General features: G+C 48.2%; 1 protein-coding gene across 1 annotated transcript in view; it reads right to left on the minus strand.

The window, feature by feature from the left end:
- Positions 1-2,563: 2,563 nt before the first annotated feature.
- The window catches only part of LOC115481392 (keratin, type I cytoskeletal 14-like), a 28,439-nt gene continuing 14,074 nt past the window's right edge, over positions 2,564-16,928 (minus strand). Inside the window, exons 4-5 of the mRNA XM_030220478.1 lie at positions 6,754-6,915; positions 2,564-2,665 (exon numbers count right to left, since the gene is read on the minus strand). Of these exons, the coding sequence (XP_030076338.1) occupies positions 2,564-2,665; positions 6,754-6,915 (264 nt within the window). The remainder of the gene's footprint in view (positions 2,666-6,753; positions 6,916-16,928) is intronic.

Below are 16,928 nucleotides of genomic sequence, written 5' to 3' on the forward strand. Positions count from 1 at the left end.
AAGATCTCAAATATGTATACTTTGGAGGAAAGGTGGGAGAGGGGAGATATGACAGAGATGTTTAAATACCTACGTGGCATAAATGCAGAGGAGGTGAATCTCTTTCAATTTAAAGGAAGCTCTGAAATAAGGGGGCATAGGATGAAGGTGAAAGTGGCAGACTCGGAAGTAACCTGAGGAAATACTTCTTCATGGAAGTGGCGGATGTGTGGAATGGCCTCCCAGTGGATGTGGCAGATACAAGAACTGTATCTGAATATAAGAAAGCTCAGGACAAGCACAGAGGGTCTCTGAGGGAGAGGAGAGATTGTAGAGCTTCATAGCTGGTATGGATAGGCAGAAAGGATAGGCCAAATGGTCTCATCTGCCATCATTTTCTCTGTTTTCTATGTAAATACCCTACCTCCAAACCAATTAGACCTGTAGAAATGTCCACTTTTGGAATGACTAAATATGGCTTCCTAATGAGTACAAGTGAATATATTTAATTGTTCTGCAGGGGAAGATTTTCAAAAGCTCTGATGTAGTTAAGCAGTGAGATTACCCATAACCCTATTCCCCAAAAATAAACTTCTCTTGGTTTCTTACTGAAATTCATCTGCCTTCAGCAGGCGTCGATATGTCTCAATCTCCTGTGCAAGCACTGTGTGCATCTTGCTCTGTTTCTGCATTTCAGTTCGTAAGTAAAGTAACTGGGCCTCCAAACTTCGGATTTGATTTTGTATGTCTTCCAGCTGCAAAGCCATACTGCATCTTCACATCGGAGAGGTTTTTTTCAAATGATGCTTTCTGCAAGGCAAATAAAAACAGAAAAGCTCCAGGGATTTTAAAGTTAGAAGACTGTTTCCTTAATTACCAGTTTTCAGGACTGAAAACTATGGGGTTCAATATTCCAGGCTAATTAACCAGGTAGGAGAGACTCCTGCTTGGTTATCTAGTGCTGATCCAGTTCCCACAGGACCCCCGAGAGAATCCTCTGTGGCACTATCCAGCTTGTGTAGGGTAACGTAAAAGCAGTGCATTTTGTCTAGCAAAAAAGGTGCCAGTTACTCAAATGCCAGGCCACCCTTCAGGGGTGGGGTGATCACTGAAGGACCCACCCTACAATAGCCAGGACCCCTGCAACCAGTCATAGAATCTATGACAAGGCAGAATTTGTATGTAGAACCTGAGCTGTTCATTAAAATACGAGAACCATGGGTCAAGTTTAGCAGACAGTGGAAAAGGTGCCGGTACTCAGTACCCCCAAGTACCCCCTCAAAAAAAGCCCTGCGTAAAAGAGGAGAAAGTCTTCCTCACAGGTATGGAGTATACACAAAAAGCAGAAGTGAGGAAAAAAAGTCTTAAGGAAACCAAATATTAAAAGTCTATAATATTTATTCTAATGAAAACCAAGTGTAGTTCAGTCAGAGGCACGACACAACACAGACTGTGTTTCGGCACAACTGCCTGCATCAGGAGTCCAATACTCTGTCTATAATGCACATATCTTCCGATGAATCAAACAACCAAAAAAGGTTAAAAGCACATAAGATATTATTGGTTAAATGAAATACAAACAAAAAAAGCAACACTGGGCCTTCAAGACTGGGACAACTGAAGTTCTTTATTGATAAATGACCCGACACGGGCCGTGTTTCAGCGTTAATCAACACCTGCCTCAGGTGTCAAGGAATAATTCTGTAATATACAAGTAGTATAGATTCAATGCCCCAAAATGTGTAGCAATGGTTATAAATTGCCGCACTTGCGAAGGTTGAGCTCTATGAAAAGTCTTCTCATTTGCACAAAAGCGCATTTACTACGTGCAGGGCGTCGGAAACAGAAGGAAGCCTTTTGCGAGAAGACCTCGGCTGGCGGGGGTTGGGGTCTCCCGCCAACAAAGGCAGGTGATGGCGTGTTGGCAGCGGGGGGGTCAAGAGGGTCATCGGCAGGGGGGTCCTGGCCAAATCTACGGGGGCCCAGGCCCCTCCTGGCCCCACGTAGCTACGCCACTGCGCACGTTGACATCTGTTTCCTGCATCTAAACAGAAAGCATCCAAGCTAAAAAAAAATTTAGGCCACAGAAAACAGACGCCAATGTTGGGTTTTACCAGGCACATGCGCATAGAAGCCGAGCTTATCGAGGAACTTTTATGTACACGCACCAAGCACAATCCTCCTGTACCAAAACTCAATCCTCCAGCCGAACTCTTTGATGCTCAATGCTATGAGCGCGCTTATATTTGCATCTCATTTGAACTGAGCATTAGGGCGCTGTTCTTCTGCTCTGTTCTGGCGGTATTTTACAGCGCTATTCAGAACAGCGCCCGAATTTTGAGCATCATGGCCTCAGTTCTCCAGGCGGACAGCCTCCTGCAGTCCTCTCTTTTGCAACAGAACCTCTGGTAGGAGAGATTGAATATTATTACTGCTGCAATTGCCTATTGCTCATGTTTGATCTATTCTTACTGTACACCGCCTTGAGTGAATTCCTTCAAAAAGGCAATAAATAAATCCTGATAAATAAATAAATAAATAACAGGCCACACTCTATGTACCTTGTTGAGCTCAGTCTGCAGCGTTATCTCCAGGTCTCGAATGGTCTGAGTGAGCCTGGTAACCTCAATCTTCTTTTATTCATCTCTTCTGTGCTTACTGTCACCTGCATGTTCAGCTCTTTAGTCTGAAATACAAGAAGGAATTCTCTGCCTTTACAGGTACGGCAACAGACCTCCTATAACATTTTAAGGAAAATAATGATGATCCACTTGTTTAACCAACACATTCTATTCCAATGGGTTTAGAAAATAAGGGAGTATTTACTAGTACAGGTTGTGACCTAAAACAGAAAACGTGGGGGGAGAGAGAGAGATGGGCTAGAATTTGACTTACACTGACAATTTGAATAATTAACATGATATGTCATGATCATTTGAATTATTGACACAATAGCAAACTTCATAATGATGATTTGTTAGTCTTAGATTGCTGTAATCTGCTTTGAGCTTTAAGATTAAAATGGAATATAAAACTTTAAATTAAATTAAAGGCTGATGGAAGCCATTCCTCTTTTGAATGGCTTCCAGTACAACAGTATCTGAAGACTAGTATCACACACACAGGGGTAAATATTCTGCCAGCAATGGACAGCCATTTTTTTTTTTATTGCCACCAGATTTATGCCTTGATATCCATGCTGGGCTATGTCCGGACAGTGAATATCTAGGTATATGCAGCTGGCCAGCACTTACTGTAACTGGTTAATGTTGATATTCAGCTTTTTTTTTTTTAAATATCTTTATTGAGTCATTTAGCTTTAACCGATTCAGTTAACTTGGCCAAAAATAGGCCTGCTATTTATGTAGTCCTCTTTGGCCAGCTAACTTAGGGACCCTTTTACTAAGCTGTATTAAAAAGTGGCCTGTGGTAGTGTGGGCGTGTGAAATTGGTGCACGCTGGACCATTTTTTTTACAGCGGCTGGGAAAAAAAGGCTTTTTTCTTTTTAATGGTGTAGTAAATCGCCATGTCGTAAAATAAAAAGCGCCTGGCTATTTACTGCCTCAGTCCTTGCCGCCATCCTTTGACCTACTCGCCAGGTAATCATGCTGCATGCGCCAATGTGGCTGCACTGCCATTACCACCGGGAATGACCCCCCCCCCCCCCCCCATGGTAGAAAATAGAAAATTATCTTCTACCACAGGAAACGGCGCATGCCAATTTCAGAATTACTGCTTTGCACCTGCGCTACTGCGGCGGTAGTGTCAATTTGGCATGCACTACCCGCAGGTTAGCCCTATCACTGTTTAGTAAAAGGGCCCCTTTATCTGTTAAGAATTGAGTATTGGCACTTAATTGGTTCCTCCTGATTCTATATAGGTCGCCAAAAACTGCACTCGCAAATTTAGGCGTGGCCCCAATTTACACACGTAATTTAATAGAATAACGAGGCAATTGGTGTCAACAATTGGCTTTTAACAAGCAATTATTGGCACTAATTAGATGTATTGGTACTAACACACGTAGATTTAGGCGCAAGAGCCACATCTAAAACTAACGCATTGTCCAAAAAGGGGGCTCAGAAATGGGAGGGGCGTGGGCATTTCAGGGCAGAACGGGGGCGTGGTTTTTGCGTACTCCGTGTGTAAATTTAGGCACAGGCATTTGCACCGTGTTTTCATGGTTGAAAATGGGAGGTGCTTAAATTTACGCGCAACCTCTCTGCTTAAGAGATTATTCTATAAACCGTGCAACACTTTAGGCGCGGCTTGTAGAATACCGTTTAAGTGGGTATTTTTTGGCGCAATATATATAGACTCTAGCCCTATACGGTAAATATCTGCATGCATCCATTTACGCCTGTGAAAACCTGTGTAAATCTTAGAGCATAGGTGACTAAATTTGGAATGCCCATGAAATGCCCATTTCCTTGCCTATAACTACGCCCCCTTTTGCCTCCACACATTAGAAGTTTGATGCACATCATTGCAGAAAACGTTTAGCGAGTTGTGTGCCTAAATTCTAATCAGTGCCAGAAGCGTAGCGAGGGCAGCTGACACCCGGGATGGTTCGCCACTGCGCCCCCCCCCCCCCGGAGCACGAATGCACCCCCCCCGGAGCGCGCAACCCCCCTTCCTGGAGCGCAGTCTTACTAAGGGGGGTGGGCGGGAGGACCGCTCCGCCCCGAGTGCTGTCGCTGGGAGCTGCGTCCTCTCCGTTGGTTCCCCTGCTCTCTGTGCCCCGGAACAGGAAGTAACCTGTTCCGGGGCAGAGAGAGCAGTGAACAAGTGCAGACGACACCCCCCCCAGCGGCGTGCACCCGGGGCGGACCGCCCCACCGCCTCCCCTTCCTACGCCACTGATCAGTGCCAATTAGAACTCATTATTGCTTGTTAAGTGCTGTTATCAGCGCTGATTAGCTTGTGAAGCCAATTAAGTTCCATGTGGTGTTATAGAATCCGTTCCGATTTTGGCGCCTAAATCTAAGTGCATTATATAGACTCTGGGGGTAAATGTTTAATATCAGCTGCACATTCTGTAGCAGAACTTGCTTACCACACATACTCTGAGATCAGCTGCTTGCATCTTTGCTGAGAGCACTGGCCATTTTGTTGCATTAGTCACCCTTTAATCTATCTCAACTTCTGTTATCCTATCTTATTTATTTATTTGGATTTTGCTCACTCCTTTTTTCAGTAGTAGCTCAAGGTGAGTTACTTTCAGGTACACTGGATGTTTCTCTGTCCCAGGAGGGCTGACAATCTAAGTTTGTACCTGAGGCGTTGGAGGGTTAAGTGACTTGCCCAAGATCACAAGGAGCAGCAGTGGGAGCTGAACTGGCCACCTCTGGATTGCAAGACCGGTGCTCTAACCACTAGGCCACTCCTGGCTCCACTCACCCGTTTAGGGGGTCTTTTACTAAAGCTTATGTCGAGTTATCTGCAGCAGGGTCCATTTTATTCCTATGGGCCCAGCTACAGGTAAAAAGACCCCCTATATGTTCTACCTCCACTAATCCCCTTTGCTATCTGCTAAGAAGTTTTAATGTGTGCTCTTTTATTTATTTATTTATTTATTTATTTGTTGCATTTGTACCCCCACATTTTCCCACCTATTTGCAGGCTCAATGTGGCTTACATAGTACCGTCAGAGGCGTTTGCCCAGTCGGTGGATAACAAATCCAAAGTTGTATAGTGACCGTATGAGGTAAATATTTTACTGTTTTAATTGTACACTGCCTTGGGTGAATTTCTTCCAAAGTCAACAAATAAATCCTAATAAGCAAATACATCAAATGTTCTCCAGAACGTTTCTGTCCTGTTTCCTTTCTAGAGCGCCCTACCATATTACCCCACATTTGAAAGAATTGCATTGGTTGCACATTGCCTGTGCGGATTGAATTTAAACTGTTGGTATTGGATTTTAAGACACTGCACAATGAGGCTCCTCATGCTGTGGTTCAATAGTTGCAGAAGTATATGTTTCTTTGAATGCTGTGAATTATATATTTTTTTATCCAGGAAAGTTAACAGAGTTTATTTCCACTAAAGAATTATTGCTGTAAAAGTTCTTGATTGCTAGCGCTTATCCTAGCTGTGATACTTTAGGCTCTCTCTGCTCTAGGTAATATTTCTTTTTTCTTTTTTCTTTTTTTTTGATTCTTTAATTTCCTAGATCTTGGGTCAACAATTTGTGGACTAAATAAGAGGAAAGTTTTCGCCTTTTTGAAATAATATGTTCAATACTTTATTGTGTGAAGTGTGCATCTATGTAATATTGCATGATTGTAAATTTGATTATTCATTAAAAAAAAACAGTTGCAGAAGTATTATCCTACAAGATCCTTGCGATCGCATGATCAAGAATTGTTGACCGTTCCCTCTGACTGCAGTATTTGACTGCAGGCTGTTCGATTGTGGAATACCTTGCTCTTTCTGAATGCAATTGATTTCTTTGGTGGTAATTTAAGAAACAGATAAAGGCTTTGCTGTTTCAGAAAGAATTCTCTGAAGCATAGTTGGTGTGTGTGTGGGGGGGGGGGGGGGGGGGGGGTTGGGCTCCAAGATCAAGATTAAGGCTCTGTTTATGTTTATTGAGTGTATTGATGGTGTCTTATGTTTGATTATGTTTGTTTTATTGTACTCCGCCTAGATTTTTGGATGGGCGGATTATACATTTTTGTAAATAAATAAGGTCACGCTTTCCCTCCCCCTCCCCCAGCTGCTTAGAATGAAAGTTGAACTAAGATGAGCCACATATGTTCCAGCATTACCTGTTTATCAAACAGTTCCTTCGCTTCCTGCTGCTTCTTTTTAGTCAGCTCTTCATATTGCAACCTCATGTCAGCCATGACCTTCTCAATGCCACCACCAGGAACAGCATCGACTTCTACGCTGACTTTGCCAACCATGTTCTTGCGAAGCACCTCAACTTCCTGCAGATAAAAAAGCACATACATTCCACGGGGGCAATGTTATAAGGCCTTTTTTAATGCTTAAAACAGATATAGGTGCCGATATAATTGCTGGGACTGGATACCTGTAAAAGTACATAATAACACAGTAGATGACCGCAGATAAAGACCTGTACGGTCCATCCAGTCTGCCCAACAAGATAAACTCATTGTATGAGCTACTTTATATGTATACCTGACCTTGATTTTGTCCTTGCCATTTTCAGGGCACAGACTGTAGAAGTCTGCCCAGCACTACCTTTGCTTCCCAATTACCGGTGTTGCCACTCAATCTCCGCTAAGCTTCTGGGGATCCATTCCTTCTGAACAGGACTCCTCTGTGTCTATCCCACGCATGTTTGAATTCCGTTACTGTTTTCATTTCCACCACCTCGCGCGGGAGGGCATTCCAGCCTAGACTTGGTGAGAGAAAGACGTGTGCTTCGAGGCTCTGTCTCTAGAGAGCAGGAAGGGTGCTGGGCTGGCTCCTTCCCCAGGCGGGCAGAGGGGGCCGGGGAAGGGTTTCCAAGGAAAGGCCCAGGACATGGGGCCTCTGGGTCCTAAGGACCAGAAGGCCCAGAAGGGCTGTGTGTGGACCAGTCCAGCCTCTGGGAGCAGAGAAAGGAGCCCTGTGGACCGCAGGGTTCAGCGTCTTCGAGATGAAGAGGTAACAGGTACCCCCTCCATGACCCAGTGGTTTCCGGAAAGGGAGCCTGAAGAACATGGGGGGCAGGGGAGGTGGATCAGGAGGGCCTCGAACCTCCAGATGGTGGAAGGAGAGGAGTCGATGGCAGTAAACCAGAAGCCTCAGCCGGGTCCAGGTTTACAGGACTATGATAGTGACTGGTCAGAGGAGGAGGAGGAAGATGGGGAGGATGGTGTATGGTTGGTGAGTGAAGGACTGGGGCACCTGGCTGAAGGAGTGGTACAAAGGGTGCAAATAATTAAAGCCCTGGAGAAAGACATAGAGGAGCAGGGGAAACGGCTGAAGATGGCGAAAGCCATGACTAGGCTGACCCCGGGAGATAATCGGAAAATTTACAAGAAAGAGGAGGCTCGTTTGTTAAAGCAGCTTCAACACAAAGAAAAGACTTTGATTTCATTAAAGAAGAATCCTGATAATCCCTTAAGAGAAAACTATATAAACCAGGAGAGAATGGCACTGGGCACAGCAAAATCTCAGAGTCAGGTTTCCCCAGTATGTACAGCAGAATTCTTTCAAAACGCCAGTGTGTGGTTGAGGACTTGCCAGCTACAAACATTGGACATACACTGCAATTTATGAAGGGCTTGGCAAGTCAAACAGATTCTGGTGAACTTACTGTGATGGCTGCTTCTGGTAATGAGAAGGGAGGAGGCAGCCTGGATTCCGTAGTATCCCTGGAACCTACAAGGACAGAGAAAGAGCTTCAAAAGGCTCCTAATCATTTGCATACTGAAGGAACCAGGGAAAGAGACTTTTTCATACAAGAGCTCCAGACAAGTGTTCCTAGTCTTGCAGAGAGAAGGTGTCCTGAAGAAGGCAGGACAGGAGAAGGTAAAAAGGACAGTTTTACTTCAGTTGGAGGTGCATTCGTGGAAGAACTATTGCCAGCAGAAGAGCTCTGCTTGCACACAGAGGTGCACTCTGCAGCCTCCCTGAGTGCAGGAACTGTTGCTAAGTTACAAGGAGTCAGTGTTGCCAGGTTGAAAATTTTTTTCCCACCCAATCCAGCACAAAACCGCCCAAAACCCGCCCAAACTCAAAACCCCGCCCCTGACACCCCCACCCCCGCGTCATCACCACCCGCCCCCGCCGTCATCAACCCCGCCCCCGCCGTCACCGGCCCCGCCTCCCCCGTCATCGGCCCCCACCCAAAACGTCACTAACCCCGCCCAAAACGTCACTAACCCCGCCCAAAAATGTCACTAACCCCGCCCCCCGCGGCCGAAAAAGCCGCCCAAAAAACCGCCCTGAAGCCCAAAAACCAGCCCAAAAAACCGCAACCCGCCGCAGGCAAAAATTTCCCGCGGCGGGTCGCGGAAAACCGCCCAATTGGGCGGTAAAACCGCCCACCTGACAACACTGCAAGGAGTGTTTGCAGCTGGGCAATCCCGCCTTCAAGAGCTGGAAAGACAGGAGGTTTCCGCCAATCAGGAGGGAGCAAGGGGGAGTTAACACAGCAGCCGGTCTCGCACCGGATCCTTCTGAGCAGCACAGTTGCCATATGGGCGGTTTTCCCGCCCAATTGGGCGGCTTTTCACAACCCGCTGCGGGAAATTTTTCACCACTGCGGGTTGCGTTTTTTTGGGCGGCTTTTGTTTTGGTTGGGCGGGTTTTTTTCCGAGGCCGGCTGCGGGTTTTTATCCCTGCGGGGGGCGTGGTTAATGACATTGGGGGTGGGATTAATGACAGGGGCATAGTTAATGACGTAGGGGGTGGAGCTGGTGATGGCAGAGGCGGGGTTGATGACGGCAGGGGCGGGGTTGATTACGGCGGGGGGTGGAACTGATGATGGCGGGGCGGGGTTGATGATGGCGGGGGGGGGGGGTGTGAACCTTTGGGCGGGTTTTTGAATGGGTAATCTGGCAACACTGCTGAGCAGGATGGAACAGAGAGCTGGTTGGGAGCAGAGGAACCAGAGCGGCAGGCTATTCTGAGGGAGCAGCAGTGCAAGGTTTCTTCTGCACAGATGAGCGGGGCTCTCCCCTGTGGACACAATCTGGAGAACAGTGACAATCTAGTAAACGGTTTCAGTTTGGTTTCAGGGGGGAAGGCTGCTTTGGGTGGGAATGGTGGGCAGGGTGGGGAATTGGTAAGAGGGACAGAATGGGTGTACTTTTGAAGTTATGGAAGTTGCGGTCTGTGATAAGAGGGGGGAGGTGGTGGTGCCAGGGCAGGCTGCGGAGGGCATGGGGGGGTGGGGAATGCTGAAAAGGGGCAGTTGGAGAAGAGGAGGGGTTTGGATGGTCAGGACGGTTCCAGGTCAGGGAAGAGTGGGGGGGGGGGGGGGGGGGAAGAGGTCGGTATTTTTTGCGGCTGTGGTAAGGGGGGAAGGAGAGCGGGGGGGGGGGGAGGTTGGTTTCAGCCGGTAAGGGGGGAGACGGGTTTGGGGGGGGGGGAGGGAGGGGCAGGGTCAAATCCCCAACGCCGGAATGTCATTCAGCTCAATGGGTGGGGGAGGGCGGTATGCCATCCCGGATAAGGTTTGCAGTTGGTACTTGGGCTAGGGTTTATTCCAGAAGATTTGTATGCTTGTATCCACCCGGCTAACATCCCGGAATATGATGTCAGTTTTTTTATCTCAAAGGGGATGGAGGTGTTTTTGGGGAAAAGTACAAGAAGTTCGAGGGAGGGGGGAATGGAGAAATTATTGGGTGGTTCCGATAAGCAGACCCGATCTGGTGCAGGTGACCCTTTTAGTCCGGAATGAGTCTATCTCAGGGGCGGACCTGGCCTTCTGGGTTCAGCGGTATGCTGAGTTGAGAACTCCACTAACCAAGCTCCCGGATCCAAGTAGAGTATGGGCAGGGGGGTGGGGGGCTTTAGATAGGCTCAAACAGGTGGGTTAGGTGCAGGGGCGTATCTGGACTCTGGCGGTAGGGGGGCCAGAGCCAGAGAGAGGGGGCACATTTTAGCCCCCCCCCCCCACGACCCCCCCCCCCCCCCCCGCCACTGCCGCCATTGCCAGAACCTCCCCACCAACGACTCTCCACCCTCCCCCCCGCCGTCAACCCTCCCCGCTGCCGTTGTTTACCTTTGCTGGCGGGGGACCCCAACCCCCCGCCAGCCGAGGTTCGCTTGCCGCCTTTTAAAGATATTTCTTCAGCTGGCGGGGGACCCCAACCTAAAACATTGTCTTGGCTGTCCTTTATAGAAACACAGGATCCTATCTCTCCCAATAAAAGCTGCCGAGGGAATATGTTGGACCACCTAACCAGGGGCGTATCTGCGTGGGGCCACAGGGGCCTGGGCCCCCGCAGATTTTGCCCTGGATCCCCCTACCGCCGTCAACCCTCCCCGTTGCCGTTGTTTACCTTTGCTGGCGGGGGACCCCAACCCCCGCCAGCCAACCCGACGTCTTTAAAGTTCTTCTTCAGCCTCCGTGGCCGTGCTGTAGTTGACTGTTCAATCCAGTTCGGAGTCTGACATCCCAGCACGTTGTCCTGCACGTACAACGTGCTGGGACGTCAGACTCCGAACTGGATTGAACAGTCAACTACAGCACGGCCACGGAGGCCGAAGAAGAACTTTAAAGACGTCGGGTTGGCTGGCGGGGGTTGGGGTCCCATGCCAGCTGAAGAAATATCTTTAAAAGGCGGCAAGCAGACCTCGGCTGGCGGGGGGTTGGGGTCCCCCGCCAGCAAAGGTAAACAACGGCAACGGGGAGGGTTGACGGCGGTAGGGGGATCCAGGGCAAAATCTGCGGGGGCCCAGGCCCCTGTGGCCCCACGCAGATACGCCCCTGGTTAGGTGGTCCAACATATTCCCTCGGCAGCTTTTATTGGGAGAGATAGGATCCTGTGTTTCTATAAAGGACAGCCAAGACAATGTTTTAGGTGTGGGTCTTTCTGCCACTTCAGTATGTCCTGCCCGGTACAGCAGTGTGCAAAGTGTGGGTCTAGGGATCATCTTGCGGAAGAATGTTCCTCTATCAGGTGCAATCTTTGTGGTGGTATGGGGCTTGCCTTTCGGGACTGCCCGAGGGTTTTTCATAATGAGAGGGAAGAGGGTGGGGGAAGGGGGAGTTTGGTTCAGGAGGGAGGGGTGGGGGGAGGGGGGCTGCAGGATCAGGGTCAGGGGGTACAGGGCGTAGGGAAGCTGCAGAAAGGAAGGAGGGAGGAGGAGGCTTCAGGGGTCCGGGGGGAAGAACAGGTGCGGGAACGGGGGGAGGGTGAAGGGGGTTGGGTTCAAGTTCTTAAGAAACAGAGGGGGGCTGAGCGGACGGGTAGGGAGGAACCAGGTGGCTCGGGGTGTGGGTCACAGGGGTGCAGGGTGGAGAATCGATTTCAGGTTCTGGAGGAGGAAGGTGGGGGGAGGGGATTGAGGAAGGTGGGGGAGGGGATGGTGGGGGATTTCTGGGGGGAGATGAAGGGAAGAGGGAAGTAGAGGGGGAGCAGGGGGAGGGGGTTTGGTGTAAGAAGAAGGGGGGAAGTTCGGATAGTAGGGGTTGGGCACGAAGGAGGGGGGATGGAAGTAGAGGGAGGGGAGAAGAGGGGGGCAGGTGAGGGAGAAGGGATTAAGAGGCGGTCTGATAGAATCAGATCTAGACAGGAACAGGGTAAAGGGTGTGATAGGAATGAGGTAAGGGGGTGGGGGTAGGGGAGCAGTTCAGGGTTAGGGAGCAAGTAGGGGAGGGGGGTGGAAGTCTTATTTTGTGAGGGTGGGGATGGTGGTCTGGATGAGTCTAAAAAGAAGAAGGGGAGAAAGAAAGGAGGGGGGAGGGGGAAGGGAAGGATAAGGGTTTTAAACTTGGTGTTTGGAATTGGGCGGAGGAAGGAAGGGATTCTGCAGAAGGGGTTCAGGGTGTTGATAGTGGGTTGCTGCAGAGGGCAGCTACGCAGGAAGGGGGTGAAGAGAGGATATCTTCTACTCAATGATGGTAATGGCAGGAATTGTATTTTTGTTTGCCACATTGAATGTGGTGAGTGTGGCTTCCCAGAGGGCGCAATGTTTGGCCTTTGATGGCCTCTCTAAGATACAGGCAGACTGTATTCTGCTTCAGGAAACACGGCTACAAACGTTAGAAGCAATTAGGCGGGCAAAACGGGCCTGGAGATGGGGACCTTCAGTTTGGGGTTTGGCAGGAGAACGGTATGGGGGGTAGGGATCTTATTTAAAACACATAATGTTGACATTCAAAGAGTGATAGAGTTAGGTGTAGGGAGGTGTTTGGTGGTGGATGTGTTGTGGCATGGGGTGGCATCACGGATCATAATATCTACGGGCCTCAAAGTAAAAAGGAACATTCCTCGTATTTGGGAAAGTTAAACCCTATCTCTATACATCACATCCGGTGGTTTTGGGGGGGGGGGATTTTAATACTATTTTAGGCGGCAGGATAGTGGGAGGAAGACAGCGCAGGTGAGGTATGATGGGGTACGTTTGGCGGGATAATGAAAGGGGCAGGGCTGGTTGATGTACACATAGAACATTCTCTGAGGTAGAGGGTTTTACCTTTTACGGGGCCAGTGTAAGAGTAGGATAGATAGATTTTGGTTCGGGAAGGGGCATGTGGGCGGGGTACTAGGTTAGTGGATGTAGATTTCTCGGACCCTAAGCTGGTATTAATTAAGGTTGGGGGTTGGCGGGGCACAGGCCAGGAAGGGGTTTTATGGCGGCTCAACTTAAATGGGTAACAGATATGAGAATGCAGGAGGAGTATCGGGCCTTTTTGGAGGATCAGATCTCCATCCAGAGTATTTTTCCCTCTCTTGGAGAGTGGTGGGAGGTAGTCAAAAAGCGTACGAGGCGGTTTTTTACCCAACAGGCAAGAAGGGAAGGACGGGAAAGGACGAGGTTAGGAACGTCACTTAAGAAATGCAGGGATTACTTACTCTTCACAGGGGGTAGGCGAGAGGATATCCTGGAATTGCAAGCGCAGTAGAGAAGCGTCCAATACGATAGATATGCCTCCCTTGCTTAATGAGCGTGATTTCGGAAGTTGATTAGTCCTGATCCATTGTCTGTTGTAAGGAGCGTAGGGTAGTGGGAGGGTTAAGGGACGCAAGGGGGGTAGTGCAGGTTTCGAAGGAGGGGATTTTGAAGGTAGTAGAAGAACATTTTGCACGGTTTTTTTCGAGAGCAAACTTGGATGAGGAGGTGATGGGGCACTATATCGACGGGACCCAGGGGTGGGAAAGGGAGGGCCCCATCTCCAGGCCCTGTCGCGTCCCTGGACACTGGGGGAAGTGGAGGAGGCCCATCGGGGCCTTACGGAAAAAACGGTCCAGGGCCGGATGGCCTCACGGCTGAATATTACCAAACTTTTAAGGTCCATCTGGCTCCGATTCTGTTGCAGGTCTGGGAAGCGCGCGATGGCAGGGGGTTTTGCCCAATCTCTGACAGAGGCAGTATTAGTTTTGCTTAGTAAAGGAAAGATCCTGGGTCCCTGTTGAACTGGCGTTCTATCGCCTTGTTGAATGGGGACAGGAAAGTTTTGCACACATGATCTAAACAGGATGAAGTAAGTGGTACAGGAAGTGGTGGCAGTTTCGCAGCAGTGAGGGGTTAAGGGGAGGGGGGGTTGGAGGCAGCTGCACGGGTTAGGGAGGGTCTAGAGCACAGCCAGGGGGAGGGGAACGGGAGGTTGGTGGTAGCTCTAGACCAAGACAAAGCTTTTGATAGAGTACAGTGGTTTTTTGTTTGAAGGTTATTAGAGCATTATGGATTTCCAAGGGATCGGGTGGCACAGTTACGGTTACTTTACACCGGGGCCAGTTGTTTTCCCCTGGTAAATGGTTTCAAAGGGAAGAGTTTTGGGGTTACAACGGGGGTTCGGCAAGGGTTTCCTTTAAGTCCTCTGTTATATGCTTTTGCGATTGATCCCTTTGTTAGGCGTCTAGAGCAGGGAGAGAGGGATTTCGGGGGGGGGGGGGTGGAGGGGAGTATGGAGTGGCATTTGAGGGTGGTAGCCTACGCAGATGACATCACAGTGTGGGTGGCGGATCCAAGGGAGGGGGAGAAGTTGCAGGAGTTGATTTCCAGTTACTCACGGGCCTCGGGGTCATTGATCAATTTCCTGAAAAGTCATAGTTTATGGGTGGGTCCACCAGGGCTGGCATTTGCTTTGGGAGGGGGGTTTCCGGCGGCAATTGCCAGAATGTGAGTGTTAGGGGTTTATTTTGATCAAGGGGACTATGCATCTTTAACTGGCATCGGTGCATCCAGGCAGCTAAAGTCAAGGTGGACAGGTGGAAAGGCTGGAGGATGACGATGGCTGACCGGGTTCAGCTGATTAAGAGACACCTGGTGCCCATATTCCTGTTTATAAGTTATATTTGTTTGGTGCCAGCGCACTGTTATACTGCCCTGTATAGTGTGTTTTTCCAACTACTGTGGGGGAATCGGCTGAACCCGGTTAAAACGGGCGGGGTGGGAATGGTGAACCCAGTGTTATTCTTTAGTTCCCTGTTCCTCCAGTTTAATTTGGGACGGGCAGTGGGTAGGGACCCGCCAGAGTGCGCACAAAGTGTCTTACTATGGTGGGAGAAATTTTGGGTTCCATGGCGGATAGGGGGAAGGGTGGCGGCTTTAAGGAAGGGGGCACCAATGCAGGTAGGGTACTATTGGATGTTGGTTTGGTTGGTACGAATCTGGGGGATCACGGTGAAGGAAATTACGGCAGGGAGCAGGGAGGTATGGGTGGAAAGGGTGCGGGCCCAGGCCTTTTCATCACCCCTGACACTCCGAGATGCACCAGGGTTTGGCAGCAGTTTGTTAATCTTGTACTTTTTTGTTGTAGCAAACCTCTTCCCTGAAGAAGGACGACGAAACCTGGCCATGTTGGCAGGGGTTTGACTCTGTTGAAAATCGCTGCCAAAGCTAAGTATTATGCAACACTATGCGGGATTACATTGCATCTCAAATTGTACCTTAAAGGTTATGAAGATGTTATTTTAAGGATTGATATATATATAAAACGTTTTTGAAGAAGATAAAATCGTGTTGATCTATGAAGATTTACACAGCGCCACAATATATGGGACGCTGTTCCCAGATGAGATTTGCTGGTATTTATTCTGATGATCCTCGTAAATATACATTAAAAAAGAAAACAAAAACAAAATGAAAATAGATGTTGACGTTGTCAGCCTGGACTGTGTGAGATATATAATTTGTGAGTGTTTGGGATTATACAGATGATTTGTTAATATACATCCCCACACCTGCACTGAATGGTCTCTTTAAATTGAATAATCAATTATCAGCACTAATTGGCCTTAATTGAAATTTACACATGCATTTTCTGGCATTTCTAGAATACAGGAACATAAGCGTTGCATACTGGGATAGACGAAGGTCCATCAAGCCTAGCATCTGCTTCCAACAGTGGCCAATCCAGCTTTCAAGTGTCTGGCAAGATCCCAAAACAGTATATTTTATGCTGCTCATCCTAGAAATAAACAGTGGATTTTCCCCAAGTCCATCTTAATCATGGCTTATGGACTTTTCTTTAAGGAATTTATCCAAACCTTTTTTTAAAACTCCGCTAAGCTAACTTCTTTTACTACATTGTCTGACAACGAATTCCAGAGTTTAATTACACATTGAGTGAAGAAATATTTTTTCCAATTTGTTTTAAATGTACTACTTTGTAGGCCCTTAGTCCTAGTATTTTTGGAAAGAGTAAACAATTGATTCACATCTACCCGTTCCACTCCACTCCTTATTTTATAGGCCTTTATCATATCTCCCCTGAGCCATCTTTTCTCCAAATTGAAGAGCCCTAGCTGCTTTAGCCTTTCCTCACAGGGAAACCATCCTATCCCCTTTATCATTTTTGTCGCCCTTCTCTTTACCTTTTCTAACTCCACTATATCTTTTTGGAGATGCGGTGACCAAAATTGCACGCAGTATTCGAGGTGTGGTTGCACCATGGAGCAATGCAAAGGCATTATAATGTCCTCATTTTTTTTGTTCCATCCCTTTCCTAATAATTCCTAACATTCTATTTGCTTTCTTAGCCACCGCCACATACTGAGCAGAGGGTTTCAACATATCATCAACAATGACAACTAGATCCCTTTCCTGGTCGATAACTCTTAATGTTGAACCTTGCATCATGTAGCTATAGTTTGAGTTCCTCTTTCCCATATGCGTCACTTTGCACTTGCTCACATTTGTGTGCTATGTAAGTTAGGCACACCATTACAGAAAAGTGCTTTCGTGCCCTACTGGCATTTTTGGGGTTAAGTGTACACTTACCCACATAAGTGCAAGTCTTCTAGACATTTATGTGTGAAAGGGGCACGGTTTCTGGTGACCGACATTGAATATCCGAGTGGTTTTTGGC

The sequence above is a fragment of the Microcaecilia unicolor genome, chromosome 12, assembly GCF_901765095.1.
Source record: "Microcaecilia unicolor chromosome 12, aMicUni1.1, whole genome shotgun sequence".
NCBI lineage: Eukaryota > Metazoa > Chordata > Amphibia > Gymnophiona > Siphonopidae > Microcaecilia > Microcaecilia unicolor.